The sequence below is a fragment of the Urocitellus parryii genome, chromosome 1 (genome assembly GCF_045843805.1).
Source record: "Urocitellus parryii isolate mUroPar1 chromosome 1, mUroPar1.hap1, whole genome shotgun sequence".
In the NCBI taxonomy this organism is placed as follows: domain Eukaryota; kingdom Metazoa; phylum Chordata; class Mammalia; order Rodentia; family Sciuridae; genus Urocitellus; species Urocitellus parryii.
In genome coordinates, this window is record NC_135531.1 from 279,745,934 (window position 1) to 279,768,683 (window position 22,750).

Sequence of the window (22,750 nt, forward strand, 5' to 3'; positions counted from 1 at the left end):
AATTCCTGATAGACTGTCAGGGGTCATATGATAAGGATTACTAAGCTAAATTAAAGAAAAACTCAGTTGGTTATGTTTAAAAAAATAAACTTTAGTATGCCTGAAGAGTTACCTAACTTAAAGAATCATAATATCATTATAAAATATTAATTTTAGAGGGGTCCAGTAGTGCACGCCCGTAATCCCAGCAACTGGTGAGACTGGGGAGGAGGATCACAAGTTCAAAGCCAGTTTCAGTAACTTAATGAGACCTTCAGCAACTTAGTGAGACCCTGTCTCAAAATAAAAACTGAGAAGGGCTAGGGGCTCGGTGATAAAGTGCCCCTGGATTCAATTTCCAACACCAAAAAAAAAAAAAAAAAGGACTAAATTTATGAATGCATGTATCATTAGAAACTAGAACTGTTGGGAAAACTTGATTGGAACCAAAATTTGCTTTATTTTGTCCATCATCATAAGAGTCTTCATTCTTTAAAAAAGCAGAGATAAAATGGAGTATGTTGATTACATTATCTGTATTTAAAGCAAGTAGAATTTAAGCTGTCAGATTTTCAAAGCCTTGTGCATTTTTCTGAAGGTCTGGTTTTGAGATGCCAGGCAGATGGTTTATGCATTTCGGTTTAGCTTCAAGATCTTGCTAACTGCTTTTGGTTCCTCTATGAATACATCAGCAAACCATCCTTCTCCAGACAGCCAAAGGTAACCTCCGGATTTGAGGCAGTGAGAATCAATATACTAAGATATTTTTAGGGACTATTGATGGATTGCTGTGTTTTGAGCTTAACTCAAGTGCCAGATGCCCCAGAGCTGACGAAGATGAACTCCCCATTTACTGGGAACTGAATAGGCCATCACACACGGAGGGCTGCAGGACCGCCGGTGGTGGTGTGTAGTTGGGGAGAGTCTCCCGTGTCTTTCTGGGGGTCTCGTTACCGAATGTCGATGAGGACTTTGCACCGCTCCGCTCGCCGGGGCGCCCGTTACCCAGTGGATAACCTCCCAGTCCTGGGAACACATAACTGCGAATTTTTAGGACAACACTGTACAGAAGCGAATCAATTAATTCTCTGTATCAGGAGTGATCTGGTACACGGAGGCGCTAATGGCCCCACATCCTTCTCCTATGGCAGCTCCGCAGAAGGCGGGAGCGGCGTTAAGCTGTGCTTCTGTCAGCAAGCTGAAAGCTCCGGGTCTCTGACATGGCTCTCAATTGCTAGCAGGTTTCTCTCATTGCACCTCATTTGCATCTGGGACATCAATTAGCATGTTTGTTGAGGCTAATTGAATGAAACTCAATCATAGCTCTTAATTGCTTGACTATGTGAAAAGAAATCACATTAATGCAGCTAATTAAGTGTACGGCAATAGATGCAACATAATTAGGAGCGAAATGTAAAAAACAAGGGATGGCAAAGGTGCGGGGGCAGGGTGCAGGGGACGGCAGGCACCGTTACAGAGCTGTTGGCACGCTCAGAACGGGTCCCTTTGCTCAGGCGCCTGCTTGGAAAAAATAATCCACATGATGAGCATGGACAACTTGAGAAGAAAAATGCAAATAGGTTTGCAATTACTACTTTTTCAAGCTGTTGAGGGGCAGGAGATGGCACCTCTGGGGGGCCTGGCTCTTGAGTGGGCCCCAGGGACTTGTTAAGTGCTGTTTAAAAGTACTTGGCTTTGAATTACCCTCATGCCTTGTTAAAGGGATCTTTCCCCTTTTATCTTCGATCAGCATTTTCTACAAGGAACAGGGTTAGTGGCACAGGGTAGTATCTGTGACATTTGCATATCAAAATCAAGCTTGCCGTCTTTATTTGACCCGGCCAGTTCCCTACCCCGGACCTAGGAAGGCGCTCTGTGTCCTGCCTCTGAGGATACAACATTGTTTAGTGGCTGCAGCTCGAGTTGCTCAAGGGCCACGCTGGGGAAAGATGAAAAGGGTGAGTTCTTTCCAAAGTAGAAAACTGAGTGAGCTTTCTCTTGGGAGAATCTAGAAGCCACAGACCCCAGTGTCTTCGCATTCCCACTGTTGATGAAGCACCAGCCTGGAGGACTTCGGGGGAGTTGTACTTGGTAAACACTTAGCATATTTTTTAGTGGCTTGAAATAAAGCAGTTGTCAAATTGACATTCTGATATTCTAGAGCCAGTCCATCTGAAGTTTCAGCGCCTAACTCAGGCGAGAACGCAGACCCTAGCCCATGCTGAGCCGAAGATAAATGTCTTCCCTTGCCACGTTCAAATCCAGAGAGCAGACACTGGGTACATTTCTATAATAATTTTAAATAAAATATCCTGGTTATTGTATGTTAAAACATGCCTATTAAAAGAGCCCACGCTGAGGCTTAGTCACTCTCTGATTAGCCTCATTTTAGAGCTCATAAGCAATAAATGCTCAATTACACTCCTGTTATTGTATTTTAATTTGTTAAGAATTGGCATTAAAGGAGAAAGTTATAGCAAGTTGATATTTTTAAAGGAGTAACTATGCAAGAAGGAATTCCATTATTTACAAGCATTAACTTTGGTTTTGAAACTTGGAATTGTGTATTTGGGGCGGATGTTAAAGGAAGTCAGTTAAGATGTGTGGGAACAACCATTCTTGTAAATGACCTGCGCAGCCAAGGCTCCCCCTCTCCTCCGACGGGCGTTTCCTAGGCCCTCCTGCACGCTGAGCTCTGCCAGCATTTCTGAGCCCCTGCATCTCTCCAGCCTTCCTTGGCTGTCAATCTGATTGAACAGTAACAACATTTCCCCCGTCTTTCCACATCCTTTCCTAACCACATCTTTTCTCGTAGTCAGTTACATTCGGGGGAGTCTGGCTTCTTGTCTTTGATGTGGGGTCTTCTCTCGGTGGCTTGTGATTCCCAGCCTGGAGACAACCTTCTGCTTTCCCTCCTCCACCTCCCCTCTCCAGGGGGGCAGTTGTGGACCCCTGCTGGCCGGCCCTGAGGACATCAGGTGGCCCCTGCCTCTGCTGCTGGCCCCACCTGGGCTGGTGTCAGAGGTGTGCACTCAGCACCTTCTCTGGTATCGGACCCTCTGCTGAGGAAGGCCGGCCTCACTGGGGACAGCTTCTGACCCCTCCCCGTGGTCCGTAGTCACGTGGGTCCTCCTGTTCCTGGCCTCAGTTTTGGAGCTTGTGTCCTGGACTGAGAGTCGGCCGTTGGTGGTCTGTCTGCGGGAAGTCGCCAGGGCCCTGCAGGTCTGCTACCTGAGCACCTGCAGAATTCTGTACCTCCCCTCTGAGCCTCTCCCCTCACTCATGGGGTTCCCACCCTCCTCCTCGGGGATCCATCACCTTTTCCTGGAGTCTGTTTTGTCCCCCCCTCAGTTGCAGAAAGGTGGGCACTGGTGACTCCCCAGCCACCCCTCCCGCTCGCTGTTGGGTGGTGAGAGGGCAGCTCTGCTCACCTGCATCCTGGACCCATGCTTACATGCCTGTCCCCCAGGCTGGAATCTTGGCCTCTTGGTCACTGTCACACCATCCCTCCAGCGAGCCAGCTTCCTGCATGTTGACAAACCAGGGGCTCCTCCACCCCTCCACCTGCTGACCATGGACATCATTCTGCAGCTGAGTTAGAAGTCACTGGTCTCTTTCCCTGAAGCCAAGGAGCCTTCTCTTGGCTCCCTGCCTCGATGGGTGTCCCCGTGTCTACCTGACTCCCCTGGACTGGCCGAGGCCTCCTCCCCGGTGCTCTGCTGCTATCTGGTTTTCTTCCACGTCGGTCAGCCACGTGTGGGAAGCTCGCTTTCCCAGCCTGTCTGGGCCCCTTGCAGCCAGACTCAGGGTTGTCTGGCACTTCTAAAGTTACACTCGCCTGACCTTAGTCACAGATAATGAAAACGGATCTAAAAGGAATCCTCCAAGAATCTGCCAGAGAAAGATGTTTATTCCTCCTTCCTGCTTAGTCTTAAAACACTTGAAGTATCACTTATCTAAGGGCGACTTAGTCTGTGTCGTTTCATAATATGTGATTCAGTTACTGTGTCCAGAGTGCTTAAACTATTCTGTCCACCAGGAAGCTCAGCTCATTCCCATATCAAAAATAATAATGATAATAGTGCCTCGTTGACAATAGTGAACCCTGATTCACCAGCAGCTGCTTTAGTCAGCTTTCCCTTACTCTGACAAAGTACACCTGAGATAGTCGACTGACAAGAAGAGAAGGTCATTCTGGCCCATGGTTACAGGGCGTGGCCCGTGGTTGCTTAGTCCTATTAGAACAGCATGGCACAAGTGTGTGGCAGAGGGTGTCTGCTCACCTCCTGGAAACAAAGGGCGGGACAGGAGGGGTCCTGGGTGTGTCCCCTCTGAGGACACACCCCCACTGACCTAACTGCCTCCCACTAGGCCCTACCTCCTAAAGTCTCCCCATTTCCCAGTAGTACCACACATTGGGGACCAACCTTTATGACATGTCAGTCTTTGGGGGACAGTTACCAAACCATAGCAGTTGCCTTTCTGCCTTCTGCCTCTCCACCCATCACCTGCTTCTCCGGGGTGTTCTGCTCCACAGTGAGGTGTTAAGTGACGGCACAGAGAGCTCCCCGTTTACCTAGGCTCCTCTCTGATGACTAGGTCTCTTGCCTCCACCATCCAGAGGGCAGAAGCCTTTCTGAGTATGACAGGTGGACTTCTGGGAGAAGCTCAGAACTCAGGGACCAAGTGATGCACGTGCTCTGAACATCAGATTCCTCCTGTCCTTCCACGAACCCACTAATCCTTCAACTCCTGCCTCCCTGCCCCTGATTGAGCCCTCCAGCTCTGCACGCAGCTTTCCTGGATTCCCACCATGCAGCCAGTCTCCCTGGAAGTTGAACAGTATTCTCAGCTGAGGCAGAAAGGATCAGGAAATAACTGCCAGAGTCCAGAAAATATTTCCTAGAATTTATAGGATGAATCCAGGTCCCTCATGTGCCACCTAATAGTAAGTTTTAAAAATAGGAGTTTGTGTGTATACTTCCAACATGAGGAAGCATCTAGCAGGTCACTCTGTGTTTCTGGTGCTTGGTGAGCTCAGGACACAGGTGTAAAACCTGGATTGAAAGGGGATGGTGGCGCGCCCACACCAGACAGATGAAAACCTCATTATTTTGAAAATGCTTTCCACAGTGGCAGGGTCACGGGATTATAGCTCCTGACGTCTGATAGAACCTCATGTCCTAGATTGTAGAGGTCCTCTTTTTAATCTCTCTTGGGTGTTTAACATTTTGAACAGGATTACATGCAGAATGTTCACGGTAAAGAGATTGATCTTCTGAGAACCACTGTGAAAGTCCCAGGGAAGAGGCCACCCCGAGCCACGTCGGCCTGCGCGCCCATCTCCAGCCCCAAAACCAATGGCCTGTCCAAGGACATGAGCAGTTTACACATCTCACCAAATTCAGGTAAGCTCACCGCAGACACCTGAGAAACCAAGAGGGACAGCGATGACAGACGGTGTGGCTGGTGGGCAGGTTGGGCTTCTGAGACCCAGTGGAGTCGTTAGCCCTAGGTGTGGACAGGGGCTGATCACTGTCCCTGTGCCCTGGGCTCCGAATGCCGCAGTGTCCGCGGCACAAACCAAGCATCCGGTGATCGGAATTGGTACCTAAGGGCTGTCCTTCAAAGGAACAGAACTAATCAATCAAGGATCAAGGATCAACCAGCCTGGTAACTCTGTGGACAAAAGCAGAAAAACTTTTGGGGCAATGTTTAAGGAAACACTGGGCCTACCTAGATTTCAGTCCTCTCCAGTTTGTTTTACCTACCATTGGTCATTCTCTACTGCCACCTGCCTTCTCCTGATTCTCTTTTAAAGGGGAATGTTCCTTTTTCATTGAGGATGATAGAGAGTTGGTGTTTTCTCAAAATTCAGTGTGTTTGCCTGTTCCTGGCCTCGGGGAGCAGGTGTGAACCCTCCGTGCCATTGTTGGTTTTATGTCGGGATCTGGGTGGTTGAAGGGGATGGTAAGCAGGAATCAGAATTGGGGGCAGCCCACCTGGGCTCCGCCTCACAGTGCCAGGGGCCTTGTGCAGGTCACTGAGGGGCAGAGAGCAAGGCCAGGCCAGGGAGCACCTGGGGAGGCACAGGGCGAGGGACAACGGGAAGACGCTATGGCTGCACATCAGGCTGAAAGCTGACTTCCTCCAGAAAGGCCAGGAGGTGGTTCACGTGGCTTCCTGTGACCTGCTGACCTTTCTCCCAAAATGTCCGTGAGAGTTCCCTTGTTGGGGTGGTGTGTGACTGGGTGGGAAGAGAGGGGAGAAGGGCAGGGAGGAAAAGGGTGGTACAGCGAGTAGAGCACCCCGCCACTCCTCACGTCGCAGAGGCGCCCACCTGCCAGGAGTGCCCTCGAGCACCAGGAGCTGTCGTGCTGTGGGGAAAGCCCTGGCCCCCCCGTGGCCAGCCATTTCACCTCCCATCTGACCACGTGACATCTATCCATGTATTTATTCAAGTCAACAGATGTCAATCAAGTCTCCTATTAAAAAAAAAAAAAAATTTATGGGAAGTTTTCTGACAAAGTGCAGAAACACCTGCTAGATGAACTGTGACCTGTCATGTTCTGTTCTTTCTTAATGAGCAAAACTTGCGTGTGTTAGTGACATGTGGCTTGGTATCTGGAAGTGTGTTCACATGGCAGATGGCCAGGCAGAGCCACTATCCAGCTGCTGACGGGTCCCTGCCGCTGTCCTCCGCCCCAGTGGCACAGTCAATAAGACATGACCCCCACCCTAGAGATCCTCACCCTCATATGGGGGTCAGATGCAGCCCTGCACAGCAGGCCACGGGGACCCAAGGAAGGGGGTCCACCGTGGCAGGGTGCGCCCCATCCAGGAGGTGAGCCAGGGCCTCCTGCTCAGGACGTCTGTGTTGGAGTGGGACCAGGGACAGGAATCTGGGTACACAGGACAAGGGAGCAGCCCTGAGGAGTGGAGAGGTGTGGAGTGGGTAAGATGGGGACCTTGAGCGTCTCAGGCTTGAGACTGGAGCACCTTGTGCTGAAATCCACGGTCCTAAGGAAAATTAAATGTTTTCATCATAAATAAAAATGCAAGCGGCCACACACACCATACCGCCTCCGTGGGGTGGGTGATGTCAGCCTCCTTCACGGGTGAAGGCATTCCCAAGGCCCAGGCTCATTCTCCGTGAGACCCTGGGCAAGTGCAAGGGTCTGGGCAGGATGAGGAGCCCTCCTCTGGCCACGCCCCTCAGCTTGGGGTGGCAGGGACTTCATTAAAACGTTGTGGCATTTTAATTTACATCGGCCTCCTAAACTGAACCTTAATCTGCAAAATGATACCTTCTTTCTTGCTTAAGAAATCAAAGCCTTACGATTTAAGATTTCACATACTTAAATTACTCTTGGAAAATGAGCTCCCTGTATCTGAAATCATTCATAACATGCTCATGCTCTCTGCCTGGGGATTGCAGCACAGCAAGTGGAATCTGCAGTAAAGCGGCCCAGCGCTGAGGTGGCGCAGCTCTCGGCCAGCGTGGGCCTGGAGCCCTTCGCCACGGCCTTCCTGGGTCACTCCTGTCACCCTCCGCCCTCCACTCCTTGGAATGCTGCTGCTTGGCTCTTTGGGGCTTCTGGGTCAGCTGGAGAGGCTGGCCACCCTTGGTGCTTCCTGTGCTTTTTCCCCCCTGCTGTCTGATCTTGGTGTTGCTGACCTGGATCAGCGTCGTGTGCCTTCCCTTCTGGTGACGGCGGCACCTGCGTGGGCCTGGCATGCACAGACCTGCTGAACCTTAATCTGCAAAATGATACCTGACACTTGTTATTGCTGGAGAGCAAACGCCGTGAGTAGAGTGACCCCGTCCGTGGGCAGCACCACTCACATGGTTCCACGTGAACCTCCAGAAAGAGTCACACACAGTGCCGTCCATCTAACGGCCAGCGCCACGCCACCTCGATTACTGGCTGGTGCTCCTGTTGGGCATCATACATCATCTAGGCTGATCCAATCACAGTAGCTCCTGCTGTCTCCGGATTGCTTGGGTGGGAGTGAGGCTGAGCCTCTTGTATGCTCCATGGCCACCCGTGTTTCCTGCAGCCATTTAAATTTATCCTTTGCCATTTTTTCACTAGGTACCTGACTTTTTCTTACTGATGTGTCAGACTCTTTTTATATTTAGGATATCAATAGTTTATAATATATTTTTCAAATAGCTCCCCAGTTTATTATTTGCTTTGTAAATGTTATGGTCTTATTTTCATATAGAGATTTTCCCCCCTTTTTTTCTATATAACGGAATCATAAGTCTTATACTTGTAGGTTTCCATTTTAAACTGTATAGAAAGCTTCAATAAGTCTGAAATCATTTCACAGTTGATAGATGTGCACATCCAAGTTTACAGTTTTATTATTGTTTTGTTCCCTTGTTCCAAAACATGATTAGTCTCCAGTCTCCCTTTGACTTGTGTGGATCCATGTGTGTGACAGGAAGTAGCAGTAGGTTGCCAGTCGTCCCCTCTCTCTGATGAGCCTGCGTGTCCTCGTTGTGCAGCTGAACCTTTGCTAATACCCGCTTCTGGCCCCTGGAGTCCACTCCGCGGGACCCACGGTTGCAGGTTGCCTTGCCTTGGCTTCGTTTGCCAGATTATCTTGGCTTCATGGCTACATTCCCATCTGGTAGAGTTACAGCTTCTCCTTTACCCCCGAGTTTTTCTTGGCCACTGTTACCTGTTTGTTTATTTTTTAATGAACTTCAAACCTCTCTCCCGCCACCAAATCCCCCGGGCCGATCTTAGTTGGCGTTGCTGTCGGGCTGTCAGTTAGGTGCAGAGGGACGCATCTTCCCTATGCTGAGTTTCTTATCATGGAGCACAGTTCTTACCTGGTCCACTCAAATTTGTTTCTCACTCCCCAGTAAAATTTGGTGTTTTCCTTCATTTAGATCTTGTCTGGTCTCGTTAATCCATTCTGTTCATTTATCACTTCTGGTGCATTGCAAGGGGGAAGTCTATTATATCATCTAATTGGTGAGATATAAGGGAGCTGCTACTTTTTGCATTTTGTGAATCCAGCCACCTTACCAAACTCCTGTTAGTTGGAATATCTGTTTGGATGCTTCTCTTGATTTTGCCGAATAGTTATATTACAATGAAGCATTCCCAATTCAAATGTTACAATTCCTAACTATGTATCAACGTTGACCTCAAGTTCTACCAACCTGTTTAATGATCTGGATATCTTTTTGCTTTGCCTCTTGTGTCTTTGATTTTCCATTATTATTGAGTTTGCTGCATGGTCAACCCTCATTAATGCTCTGGACATTGTGGGGAGGAGGCAGGACAAGCCTTTCCCCCTGGGAGCCTACCATCCCATGGGGGTGGCAGAGTCAGAAGAGAAGCACACGGTGAGATGGTGAGAGCCGGCATCGATGCCGTGGTTGGACAGGAGACTGCTGGTGGGGAGGCGTGCTGTGTTATACCTGTTTCACTGGAAAATAGTTTGCTAGTTCTGAAATAGCAACTGCATTTCACACATCGAAATGCAGGAAAAGGGGTGGTCTTCCTTTCAGTTTTTGCCATGGGCTTGGAACAAAGGGGGGAAACTCGCTGTCGAAACAGCTAGTTTAGTGCTGATCCCTGAGCCCAGAGCTCACTCTGGGGCCCCGCAGAGGCACCACAGAGAGACCACAGTGAGGCAGGGAGCCCCTGACTCTGTGTGGCAAGTGTGGAGGACAAGACTGGGCAGTGGCACCACGGCCCACGGTCGATCGCAAGAAGAGCCAGCCAGTGTCATCCCTGCCACCAGCCCCACTGAGGGAGCAGCATCTGCACTGAGGAGAACACCTGGGTAGATTGGCACCTCTGACCAGGGCTAATGCTTGAAAAGCAGGAAAACAGACCTTGGCACATTCACCAAGAAAAACAGATAAATAGCAAGGCAAGGCAGCTCCGAGCAGAAGCCACATGCTAAACTCTGCCAGCCTACCCAGAGACCACTCTGTCAAGTCTAAGCTGAAACACCCAGTCCTGTGTGCCACTCGCTTGCTCTGAGTCCACAGCCAGTCTTCGCCTTCAGGAACAAGTTGCTCAAGGCTGCAGAGATCTGCCACCTCAACCCCCTGCTCTTATTCATGCATGAGAGTGGACCACCACCACGTTCATGGAAACAACGAGATGTGTAAGACCAAGGGGACAGCTGATCCTGGAAGACAAAGACGAGAATTTGGAGGAAGCAAATTTCAAAGGAAATCATAGTCACTATCATCAGAAAGATTTAAGAGGATGGTTCTGTATACCTACCCTATTTCACTGGATAACTGTCACAGACTTTATGCCAAGTTTTTTTTTGCAACAAAGTGGAGTGCAATCATTATGAGAAGCTTTTTTTTTTTTAAACTGTACTAGCATTACTTAAAAACCACTTATTACTAAGCTATCTTTAGTGTAAGATTAGGATGCACAGAATACTTGTGAATATACTTTAAAAATGAATGATCCAAATCAGTGCACACCATTCTTCACAATAGTTTAGCAAACTTTTTTTCCAGTCTGGGGAAAAAAAAAAAAAACAAGCTAACACATTGGTTGTCGTTGGTTTGTGCATTATAGTCTAAATGCAACGCCTGAGAAAATTGACTGCAGGGTTGCAAAGTATGGGCTTACAAAACTGGACCCTCCGAGTCCTAAGATTCTGGGCCACTGTCGCTGGTTTTGCTGTTTGATGTGGTGTCCTGAGCACCAGGTAGCCCTGCAGCCCTCTAAACAGACCACACAAGGTGGCATTTCGAATTGTAGCACAGTGCGCATGTGCTGAGAATCCTAGGCAGCAGCTTGCCGTGACAGGACAAGGTGACGAATGTGCATCCATACGCTTCTGATGAACAAGTTGCTGCTCTGTTTACTCTTAAGCAGCACGCTGAACAGAATTACACCATGAGAGATTATAAACCAGTTTTGGGATTGAAAAAAACAGGTGCCACAATTATGCAGTGATGACAGTGTTGCAGGTGAGATAAAGCAAACCAGGAGAAGACTGATGGAGAGACAGGAGGAAATTAAAGAGAAAACAATTACAAAAAAATTTCTCAAAATCATCCAGTTTAAATAATATAAAGCATGGGGCTAAAGACAACGTTGGCAATCCAACATATAGTAGAAGGAAATATGCCAGGAGATAAGCCAGGACATCTAAAGAGACAAACGTCAAGTTGGAAGAGAGTGGAAGCACCGTAAAATCCTACAAAACATCCAAGAGAGGAGACAGGTGTTATCTACAAAGTAAGAAATCTGACAGACCAGAGAGAGAATGCAGGTCTTCCCTTCCAAGGAGAAGTGACCTTGAACGTCGAAACCTGCGCCAAGACTAAACACTACCATTCTAATGAAGGTAGGAAAAAGACTTCATTAGACAACACAGAGGGGCTCAGGACTTTTCCTTCTTAAGGTTTTTGAAAACATGACTTCAGGATCTACTCCAGCAAAAAAAAAAAAGAAGAAAGAAAGAAAAGAAATGATAATAGTAGAAGAATCCAAAAGGTACTTATTTGTTGAGGTGAGACCTGGCTAAACTCCCTTACGCCATCACATCTTTCCCCTCCTCCAAGGCTCTCCCGAGTCAGGATGTCCATGGTGCTCCGATGTCTTTCCTGTGGCATCTGCCTTCCCTTGCCTGGGTTGCCCTTCCAGTGGAACTCGCCGTAAGCCTCCCAACTTGAATTTCGCGTAAGCCTCCCAACTTGAATTTCAGCTGTCCTTGCAGACAAGGTAGTGAAGTGCCCAGAGTGTTTTCTGGTCTGTGTCTGGCCAGGCTGGTTTGGTGACACGGTCCACATGTGACAGCATGCAGAGTGGCCACAGCCGACAGTTATGGTGATGCTGGAGTCGGAGGCAGTGCCGATCCCAGTCCCACCTCGGGCCTCTTGCAGGTGTCTCTGAACCGAAGCTTCCTCGTCCTTGAGATGGGAACGTGACATCTGACTCCATTTTCTTGGGATATGCACCACATACCTTCCCGAGCTCGGCCCAGGTTTCCAGAATTCTGTCCCTAATTCATCATGGTAATTACGCTAATAGGAAGGAAGAGGGAGCAATGATGTTTTTTAATGAATTTTTCAAACACCATGAAGTGTTTAGGTAGCTTTTGAGTAGAGATGGTGGGCACGTGGGTCGGACTGAACAGACCTTGTTCCCCACTGACAGGACCCCTCTGCTGGCACCGAGGGGCAGCCCAGGAAAGCTCTTCTGGCTTCCCTGGGTCTCAGGGAGTGTCACCACAGTTCTGTCTCATGGTCGCTCTTGACTCCCAGTGGTGACGTTTCTTCCAGGACCACAGTCACCTTCCCGACTCCAGCGTGTGTCTTTGTTTGGTTCTGTAGTTATGGGTGATTTCCTCCTCACCAGATTGGTGCCCAGACCTCTGTCGAGGACACCCTGCCCCCCACCCCCGCCTCCCCCACTCTGGCCCCCAGTCGTAGGAATGGTCCAGTCATCCAGAGGGTTGGCGCTGATTTTCCCGGGGGTGGGGAGGCGGGGACAGCAAATGTGTTTTGAGGATTGAACTGCCGTTGACATCTGAAGTCTCAACCATGCTGTTTTCTCCACACTTCAGCAATCAGGACATCCAGCAAACCCATAAAAAACCAAACTAATAGCATGAATATTCAGTGACCTAGAATACTAATTATTGTCATGAATATTAATGTGATCGGACTTGCTCTCTCCTCTCCTCTTTCTCTCGTCCTCTTCCTCCCTCTCTCCCTCTCTCTTTTTTTCCACTTAGCCGGCTCTAAAGATGGGTCATAATGAGAGCATTTAAGAGGGAGCGCTCTCCGCCGTGACAGGGACCGGGGCAATAAGGAGAGCTTGATTAACGCCAGCACTTGGGGGGAGATGAGAGGCTTCACGTGGGCCTGCTCGGGGGAGGCGCAGAGCCGCCGCCGCTCTGTTGCTGCTCCCGGAGATTAATGAGGCCTAAGAGTGCATTAGGAACAGTGACAAAGGTTTGATCTAATGGGCTCAGTCATTTTTCCTTTGAGTGACAGACGCACAGAAGTAATTGGCTGTGCAGAATGGCAGCTCATTGGCGGTACTTAAGGATACATTATCCCCGTTGTGTGGCCCGCAGAGGCTGTTTATCAAAACTGCTCACACTGCAGACGCGAGTCGCTAAGCTGCTGTTACAGTGGTAATAGCTATTAAAAAAAAAAAAATAAGCAGCATCAAAATGAGATCCGCTGTTGTCTCAGAGAAACAAAGTTTTTCTTTGTTTAGTTTCAAATGGTCTAGAAAACATTTTAATAACTCCGGAGTCTGCTGTGGCGGAGGTGAGCCGTGCCAGTCCACGTGTGTCCCCTGTCTGGAGCCGAGCCTTGCTGCTCACAGGGAATTTCCCACACTTTGGACCTTGGTTAAAAGTGCCCCCCTCTGAGGCACAAAGTGCGTGCGTGCTTCTGCTGAACACCCTTCTGCCAACCTGGAAGAGTCCTTGCAGTCGGAAGGCTTCTTGGTGGAGAATTATTTTTCCTAAAAAAACAAATCCAACAGCATCATGTGACATCTGCTTCCATAAGCCAGGTTTGATTGGAGTAGGTTTTGACAGCAATTTAATAATTCATTAATTTTACCCAGAAAGTCATGTTTGTGAAGGTTCTTTTAAACTTAAATTTCAGGCAGTTAGCTGAATCTGAAATCAAAAGGCACTAAAGTTAATACTTCATTCTTGACAAGAGCTGTGGCGTCCCAGCCGGCTGAACGCGTTCTTGCTGTTGGCTGCTCTGTCTCCACGTGGCTCCCCGGAGCCTTAGTGGGTCTGTGCTATGTTGTGCCTGTCATTCAGCTGGAGAATCTTGGAGTTGTAGACCGTTATTTCTTTCTGTTTGTGATCCTCTCAGTTTCATCACCTACCAGTTATTTTTTTGTTAAGTAAATATTACTGAGTGTCACCCATCACGTGACATGCAAAAGGTAAACACTGAGGCTAAGTATCCTTTGGTTTCTTTCATATAATGTAGCAACCTGTGGCCAAGGCCCTTAGGGTACAGTTAAAAAAAAAAAGTGAGAATCATACTTCCAATTTAAGGAAAGCTACCTCAATTATTTGAACTATAAATGGAGTGTTCTTCTCTGTAAGAACGGACAAAAGCAACTCGATCCTGGATGATTTCCGTTAAAGACCTAAGAGGGCTCTTAGAGACGTGGCTGTACGTCACTATGGTAACCGACGGACCTATACGTAAATAAGAGTTGCTTTAGGAACTTTTTTTTCATCTCAAAAGTGTGGGGTTGGTGAGGAATTATGCTTCTGCTGCGGAAATGTTGCTTTCAAGACCAGGGGGTGGTCAGCAAGGGAAGAGCATAGGAGGGCAGGGCTCTGGGAAGGCCCCAGCTGTCCCCGCAGCCTTCAGGGGAGCTGTCTTGGCAGACACTCGGCCCTTGTGGGCTAGAGTTGAGTCTTCATTTGCCCACGATGGGTGCTTCTCTTTCCCACGTTGGCAGAGAACTTTCCCAAGCGTCTCTAAGCCTTCTGGCCCGTTGTTCTGTAGTCACCAGTCACCTGGAGAGAGATGTCTGGTGAGTGGGAAAGCCAGAAGCAGCCCAGCCCACAAACCCGGGGCCCGCTCCATGGCCTCATTCTGGGTGTTCCTGGGTGCTCTGCGGTCCCTGCGTGATCACTCTGTCCAGCTGTGAGAGATGTTTCGCAGGAACCGGTGAACTGCAAGAGAAGAGAAGAGTACAGGTGAGTCTCTGAGAACAGAGCCCTGTGGCCCCTGGCCTCGTGTCTGGGAGGGACGGTAGCCAGAGAAAGCTCCCCAGCACATGCTGACTGACGGCACTGGTGTCATGCACAGCACAGCTCCTGTGTTCCTCTAGGAAGGAGGAGACTGCCTTGAAGATACTAGGCCCAGTTGAGTCCCAACTTTCCGTTTATTGGGATTTGAACCAAGTGAGACCAAAGAGGACAGATCTGGATATCTTGGGCTTTCTGTTTTATAAAACTGATTATCTAAATGTTCTAACCATATTTTGTTCCTTTACACAAAAAACTTGAGTTTTATTCTCCATACTTACAATGTTGCCACCTCTTACTGGACTACATGTAAACCTGTCATGCCGCTCACGCCCAGGAGAGGATAGTGCTCGGCAGGCACTGGATGTGCACCTCCACAGCAGGTGTTCCTCAGCAGATGAACATGGGAAGTGAGAAAGGCAGGTGCCCTGTGCACTCATGGATTATCTTTTGAATGAATATTTAAGCTAAATTCTAAGTGAGAACTTACCTTCTGATGTGCTTGATGCTTCCTCCTGGATTCTGCCAAATGCCACGTAATATCCAACCTCAGGGAGGAGCAGAAGCCCAGCACCAGGCCACCCGAAGCCTTGCTGGCTCCCCAGATGGCCCGCCCCTCCCTCGGGTGACGCTCTGCCTCCTCCTCTCTCTACCCATTCCAAGTGCCTGGTTTCTTTTCCTTCCCGTTTTCTCATGTGCCTCTGGCCATGCTGACATAACCAAGCACCAGAACTTTGGGATCTGGTGTCCCTGAATTGTCCCTGGCACTAAGCACCATGATGTTGATGGTGGATGTTCTTAAGTGGTCACCAGGTGAGCAAGCAAGCCTACCCAGAGTGACGCCAGCCAAGCCAGCACTGGAGCAGACAGAGCAGGCGCCACAGGAGGCCACTCCCAAGAGAGACCAAGGGAGACTTTCAGACTCTGTAGATTTAGAGACAGAATTCATTCTATCACCACTTTAAGCTTTTGCTAGAAAATAAACTATAGAGAAAAGGAAAACCCATTGTTGGTAAAATTGATAGCAAATATCTACAGAGGCTTTGCAGTTCCTGGAGCACTTTACATAATTTGGTCATTATATTAACCACATGGGGCATATTATGATCATCATCGTGATTACTATTTATTATTATTATCTATTCTGCAAATTACAGACTGGGTTGTTTTAATGATGCCCAGGTTCCATTTCCTTTTAGCCACTGGTCATTAAGAAAATTCATCAACATGTTTCATGAGTCAGAAATACACATGCTGTTTGTCCTGCTAACAACTCTTCCGAGTCCTTACCCTAAGGAAAACGTAGGCATAGAAGATGTTCTTCTCAGTATTGTTTACAGTCATGAGAAATTAGAAACGAACAGAACTATCTGGAAGTAGGAATGTGGCAGTAAGGATATTCTCCATGAAATCATAAGGTGGTGTTACACATCCAAGTTTGTCATGGGGATGATGTAACAACATGGGACAGTGGTGCATTAAAAAAGTTCAACATGAAATTATGTGTTTTCTTTGGTCATGACTGTAAAAATATGAATATGTTCAATACAGAGTTGATCTGTTAGGATTCTGGTGGAAATAATTTACATTATTTGTACATCTGAATAATTTTGCAAAATAAGTTGTAAGAAATGAATATAACAAAATAGACTTCTATCATTTTTTTCTTTAGCACCATAATTAAAAACAGTAAAATCAGCTACACTCACATTTTAGGAAATAGCCGTGAACCATCTAATTCCAGGATTTCATATTCCGAACACAGTCACCTTGCTGTATTGAGCTGACATTAAGTGTGTCATTGCAGCTGGTTCTGGATGCTAGACATCCTTTTGCTCTAGTAAACATAATATGGAAAATATAATAGCCAAAAAATGGTACAGTAGTCTGAGGAACTCCAGGTTCATGTCTCAATTGTAGATATGTTAGATTGCACTGCCTACAAAGCAAGAATCACCGCATGCAGAGCCCATGTTGCCTGCATCTTTAAGAAAAGATACCAAATGTGTCCTTGGAAAAAATCCTCTTAGCCTGAAATTCTGGTTGCCAAAAGAGGGGCAGATTTCCAATGCAAATACTGGAGCGAGTGGGCCCGGCTCACAGGCACTTAAATCATTTGTATCTCACTTTTTATGGTAGTGTTGTGAATTATATTCTTTTCGGGTTTATAATTAGAGGACAGAGCAGATGGCGAAGCCTTCGTTGGAAGAGATGTGACCGTTAGGATAGCCTCCTTGTCCAGTGGTGATTCCTGGCTTTCTGGGGCCTGCGCACAGTGGGTGTGGTGCAGCTGGGGGTCTGCAGAGTCACTGCACGCTTGCGTTTTGTAACCCTTGAAACTGCACAGGAAGCAGACAGGACCCAAAGAGCAGCCCTGGGTATTTCCAGGACTGAGGCCTCCAGAGGAGGGGAGTTACTTGGAATCATATTCCCGTCATTAGGGATTTTTAACAAGTTATCCACCCCACAGCCCCACAGTGGGGATAAATGTCCCTTTTCCATGTGGTGCTGCTAGAATCCTGTGTGGGCGGCGGCCCTCTCAGTGTGCTTGAAAATTCAGTTTTGCTTCTCTCCTATTGCTGCTCCTTTTTTCAGGCTTATTTAACCAATAAGTAAGTCTCCTTTTCCTAAACCGGTTGGTAAAGTGAAGTCGCGTTTGTGAAGATAGACCAGAAGTACAAGGTGCCGTGAGTGAAGTCTTGTATCCCAGAGGAAATGGCTGTTGATGAATCTTGGCTTGAATGCCATGAAAAGCCATCATTTCAGAGGATATTTTTAAAAATCCGAGCAGGCTATTTTTAATGTAATAAGCCTATAGCTTAAAAGAGGAACTCTGTCTTTGATGTCATTTGGTGGATGAAAACATTCTTGTTCAATAGAAAACCAGCATCTTTTTCATGCTCATTGGAGATCAGTTCAGGCAACATACTGATATTCATTCAGATATAAATGCCGTATTCACTTTGAAATGCAAATTGTTTAAAGAAAAATAGCATATGGTGGAGGTAAGTACCTTTTCAAATCAACTCTTACACTTTAGGATGTAAGTACAGCTGAAATTATTCTTTGGAGAGAATCTGGTGCTTTTGACACATGGAAGCGTGCACTAATCAAGGCTGCCCGCTAGCACACACACATATCCATATCAAGGAAGTGGCGCTGGGAGGACATGGATTAGCATGGTAATGCCGCCGCCCCCTGCTAATCAGGGAGCCAGCTGATCCAGAGAGGGGCTATTGAGGAGATGGTCTTTCTGAGCTCTGAAGGCACCAGGTAGCCAGCAAATGCTGAAAGCTCCTTTCCCCGCCACCTTCACGTGGAAGGCTGCATCGGGTGCTGTTGGGAGCTGGCCCACCCTTCAGGGCCTGTTATTGGTGATGCTGCCATTTTGCCCAACCCAGTTCTCATGGACACTTCCCGACCTGGATTCTGCTTTCAGATGTCGTTTTTTAACTTTTTCGGTAAATTTGAAGGTACAAAATCCTAAATTCTAGCTGGGTGTGCAGGTGACCAGTGCTCACATCAAGGGGCAGCAGGCAGCCAGTCCTAAGGAAGCCCCCTCCACACACACACACACACACACACACACACACACACACACGCCATCACCTCTTACTTGTCACTCCTCAGGTGACATGTGCCTGTCATCCCTGAGCCTTTGGACAGCAGGGACTGCCCGGCTCTCTTGCTCACCGCCTTCGGCTCCATGGTCCGTCTGCAGTTCCTCCATGGCCACCCTGTGGCCAGCTCCTTTGCTCTTGGTGGTGTGAGGAACTCCACATGTGTATGCCACGTTGTATCATGCTGAGTGGGACACTTTGGTCACTTCCAGTGTGGGACCATGAGGAGTGACGCTGCCCGGGACACCTGGAACATTTTAGTGTAGAAGGATTAGAAGGAAGAGGAAATCTTGTGGGAGAAAGAGATGGACAGGATTTGAGATGCTGTGTGAAAGCCTTGCACTGTGGGTCCGTCAGAGCGCACCTGAGGTTGTCCTGGAGAGTGTAAGGTGGTGTCTCTCTCTCCATCTGCCCTTGACCTAACTGGGTCAGACTCCAAAGTCTAAGCTCAAGGCATTATTCCAAGTCCTTCCTGGACCTTCCAGCAGGGGGAGCTCCCTGCCCCTTGCACTCTTTGGCTCCTGGGCCACTGGTGGACTTGCCTGATCCCTTCTCATGGACTAGCCTGCAGGTTTCCCAAGGGCAAGGACACGCCCCTTCACTGTGCCCAGCACCGCCCGGGTTCAGTGCAGAAGGTCAGCCTTAGGACAGGTGTCCCACATCTCATAGGGTAACGCCAGCACACTCGGTGGTGCCGAGGAGAGGAACCCCAAGCTGAGACACTGCGGTCTTTAGAGTGGGGTGCAAGCCAGCCTGTCTCCTTTGCCATGGGAATAAATATTTAATATCCCAATCCGTGGACAAAGCCGCCCTCCTCCGGGAAAGACAGTGAGTGTCCCTGTCATCCAAGGCGGTCTCTCTGTAGGCACCCCTGAAGATTATGCAGAATAAGGGGTGCCATGGGAGGCTGCCTGCGGCAGTGGGGTGCAGGGATATGCTAGGCCAGAGAACAGGAAGAGCTGGGGGAGGACAGGAAGTGCCTGTCCTGGAGGCGCTCACCCCTGGGGGAGAGGGGCGTGCCCCTGGGCCAGGGGAGCAGAAGCTTCCTTCAAGGCCCCTTGATAGCGACTGGACTTGGGCGTGGAGAGTCAGAACCAATCATTGGTCCCACATCCTCCTCCAGGACATGGGTTCTGACCAGGCTCTTGGACTCCCTCTGAGGGAACAAGGTCCTGCAAAGAAAGCCATGTCCAGCCTCAGAGCCCCAGGTCCTCTGGCTCAGGCTCCAGCTACGTGTCCGTGCCTAGGTGGCCTCATGTGGCTGCCTCTGACCTCCTGCCCAGCAATGGTCTGTCTACTCCTGAGGGCCGGGGTGTGTTTGGCCCCCAGCCCCACAGCCCAGGGCACTCTTCAGCCTGACCTGACAGCGACTTGGGTGGTCTTAAGGTCAAGGTCCTTACCTCACAAACAAGAAACTCGAGCCCTTCAGCCTTAATAAATAACTCCTTAACCTGAAACAAATTACCATGCCGTGAGCCAGGTGGCCCTCAAGTACCTAGAGAGGAGAAGACATCCTAAATGTATCATCTCCTTTTACGCTTACGGGCCTGCCCGTGTGGTCTCACCTAGGCAGATCCAGGTAGGTGCTGACGTGCAGAAATTGCCTAGGTGGTATCATGTGGCCAATTAATTAATGACTTTCAATCAAGAACAGAAATGAAGTTCCACGATTGAGTTTGTTAGCGTGTGTGTGTGTAAAAATGAGCATTACAGATTATTGGAATTAGTTTAGAATATGTGACGTTATCAAAAGTATCCGCTAAACATTTAGGGCTTGTTTGGTTGATTGTAAGTGGAGCAGTGCCCCGGCCGGTGACCATTGGAACCACAAACACCTGAGGAGATGCATGGCGGCCCTGGGCTGCCTCACCCGGGAAGCATCTCTCCTGGTGGCTTTGCGTTTGAAGGCGACTCCCTGTCTGTGGACTCCTCAACTCTCGAGGGCAGAGGACACTGTGTGTCCATACGTACCATTCATTTTTGTTTGTTTTCAGTTCAGCAAATATATTCCGTATCATTACAGAAAACACTGTTTCTTTATGTCATAATTAGTTGGTCTTTTCAGGAAAAGTTTAACTGATATTAAAGTAAATGAGTATTTTTTAAAAGAGAGAGATTTACTCCCTTAAGAGAAAGCCAGAAATGTTTTATTTCTGAGAATTTTTCTGTGCATATTTTTTGGAATATTGTGCAACTCAACCAGAGACCAGGAACCAGGTGGACAGGAGGTTGAATGGGTGGCCAGGCAGTGCACCAGGTGGCAATGGTGCCACCCTGCATCAGGTGCAGAGGTGGAGATGGTCAGCTTATTGTTTCTGAGCAAAACAGCGGCTGCACATGCTCATTTCCCAGGGGATGCCAGAAAGTACCCGTGTTTGGATGGAGCCTCCCAGCTTGAGTCTACTTAGGAGGCAAAGAAATTATTGCTAACTAAGTTGAATGCCTCTTTGAGCTCAACCCAGACTCCAGGACACAAGTATACACATCTGGCTTTAAAATTTTGGACTTTTACCATGTGATTGGTGCAGGTCTGTAACCCCCCAACTTGGAAGGCTAAGGCAGGAGGATCACAAGTTTGAAGCCAGCCCCAGGAACTTAGCAAGACCCTGTCCCAAAAAGTAGCAAGGGCTTGGGCTGAAGCTCAGTGGTAAAGCACACCTGGGTTCAATCACAGTATCAAAAATAAATAACACTTTAAAAAGAATTACACATTTATAACTGTGTCTCCATACGTACACGGATTTGGCTGAACTCCAGTCACGGTGCTTCTGTTGAGACCCACAGTTGGGACTGGGGGGTGGTTGGGGAAGGGGCCCTTGGCAGGCTGATGGTTCTACGCACCTGCTATGAGGGAGCAGCCCAGCTGATTCAGAACCTCATGTGGGTACCAGGAGGTTCTTGGTCCCGTAGGTCCCTGTTGGGTCCCTGGAGACCCCCTCTACCTCCTTCTACCCTCAGGAGGTAGAAGGCCACCTCCCAGCCACTGCAGCATCTTACTGTGTTACTTGTTCTTAAATTTCATTTCATAAGCAGCACAAGTTTGAGGAGCAGCAGACCAGCCACAGATTCCTTAGCCACATCCCCTGTGGCTGTCAGTCAGCAGTGGGAGGATGGCGCCCCAGGGGCACACCAGCCCTTTCTAGGGCAGCTCCGGGGTCGCCTGCTCTTCCTGTCTTGCGGGCAGTCCCCCCTACTGACCTCGTGTGCACGCGGACACTTCTTTCTGGAGTTTGCTTCAGTAGCCAGTGACGGACGCACTAAAATGACTTCCTCTGCCTTCAAGGAAGTGGTCTTGGAAGGCTGATAGCCAGGCTGCCCTGGGAATGGCCTCAGAGTGGGTGAGCAGGGAGAGCACTGACCCCAAGATGGACGGACGGACAGAGTGAATTTCCTTCAGGTCTTCCAGCCGTCGGGCCTTGTGTGCCTGAAGCTGGTATTACATAGAGGTTCACCCTCCGTGGTGGCCTGTCGGGGTTCCAGTGGGCACTGTCGAGAGAAGACAGTCACCTCCCTGATAGTCGGGCCACAGGCAGGGGTCCCGTGGGCAGAGCAGGCTGGAGTGCCTGGCACAGAAGTCTGGGTGACAGCCAGGAGGTGTCGCGCCCTGTTCCGGGTGGCTTCCCTCTGTCCTTCCACCACTTTTCCCTCTTTCCCTTTCACCTGCCATAGAAATGTCGGGGCTGTCCTGCTGGGAAGTCATGTGATAGAGGCAGGGTGGGGCCAGGGAGCCCCACGAGCTGCTCTTCAGCAGCGCCTCTTCCCCAAGCCCAGCCCTGATGGGTGATGTGTGGGATCCAGGTCCCTGGGGAAGAGAAGCACAGGGGACAGTGCAGCACCAGCGCTGGCATGGATGGCCCAGGAGAAGGTGGAGCACCCAAGCACTCCTCCAGCAGAGCTGCGCAGCCAGCCCAAGGTGCCTCTCGGGAGGGGAGCCCAGAACACACGGGGCAGCTCTCTGTCCTGCTCTGCCGTCCATTAGCCCAGGAGAGGCTAAAGGTGTGGGGGCTGACCGATGCGGCCCTTACGGATGCCCAGGACGAGCACAGGATTGTGGTCATAGGCTGCCAGAGGCGCCCCAGCCAACCTACCCCCTGAGTTCTGAACGCCCTTTCGTAGCAGGGTTCCAGCCAAGGCACCCCATGCCCGGAGGACAGCTCCAGGCAGCCACCGGGGCAGCTGTGATGTTTCCCTGGGAAGGCTGGCCCCTCCCCAGACTGCTGGGAGGAGTGGTACAAGGACAGGGCTGGGGTGTGCTCCCATGACACTGTCACTCAGGATGCAGGACTCGGAGGTAGCTGTGTGTGTCTGGGGTGTCAGAAGGTCCAAACCATAGCATCGAGCTTTCAGAACACGAGAACTGGGGGGAGCCAGCTCAAGAGCCTGCACCTGGGCAGAGGAGGCAG

The 22,750-nt window shown here is 49.2% G+C and overlaps 1 protein-coding gene across 9 annotated transcripts in view; it reads left to right on the forward strand.

Annotated features, from left to right (window-relative positions):
- The window catches only part of Agap1 (ArfGAP with GTPase domain, ankyrin repeat and PH domain 1), a 476,885-nt gene that overhangs the window by 304,417 nt on the left and 149,718 nt on the right, over nt 1–22,750 (forward strand). For all 9 annotated transcript variants that reach the window (XM_026396066.2, XM_026396067.2, XM_026396069.2 and 6 more), the window contains one exon: nt 5,219–5,387. In XM_026396066.2, the coding sequence (XP_026251851.1) occupies nt 5,219–5,387 (169 nt within the window). The remainder of the gene's footprint in view (nt 1–5,218; nt 5,388–22,750) is intronic.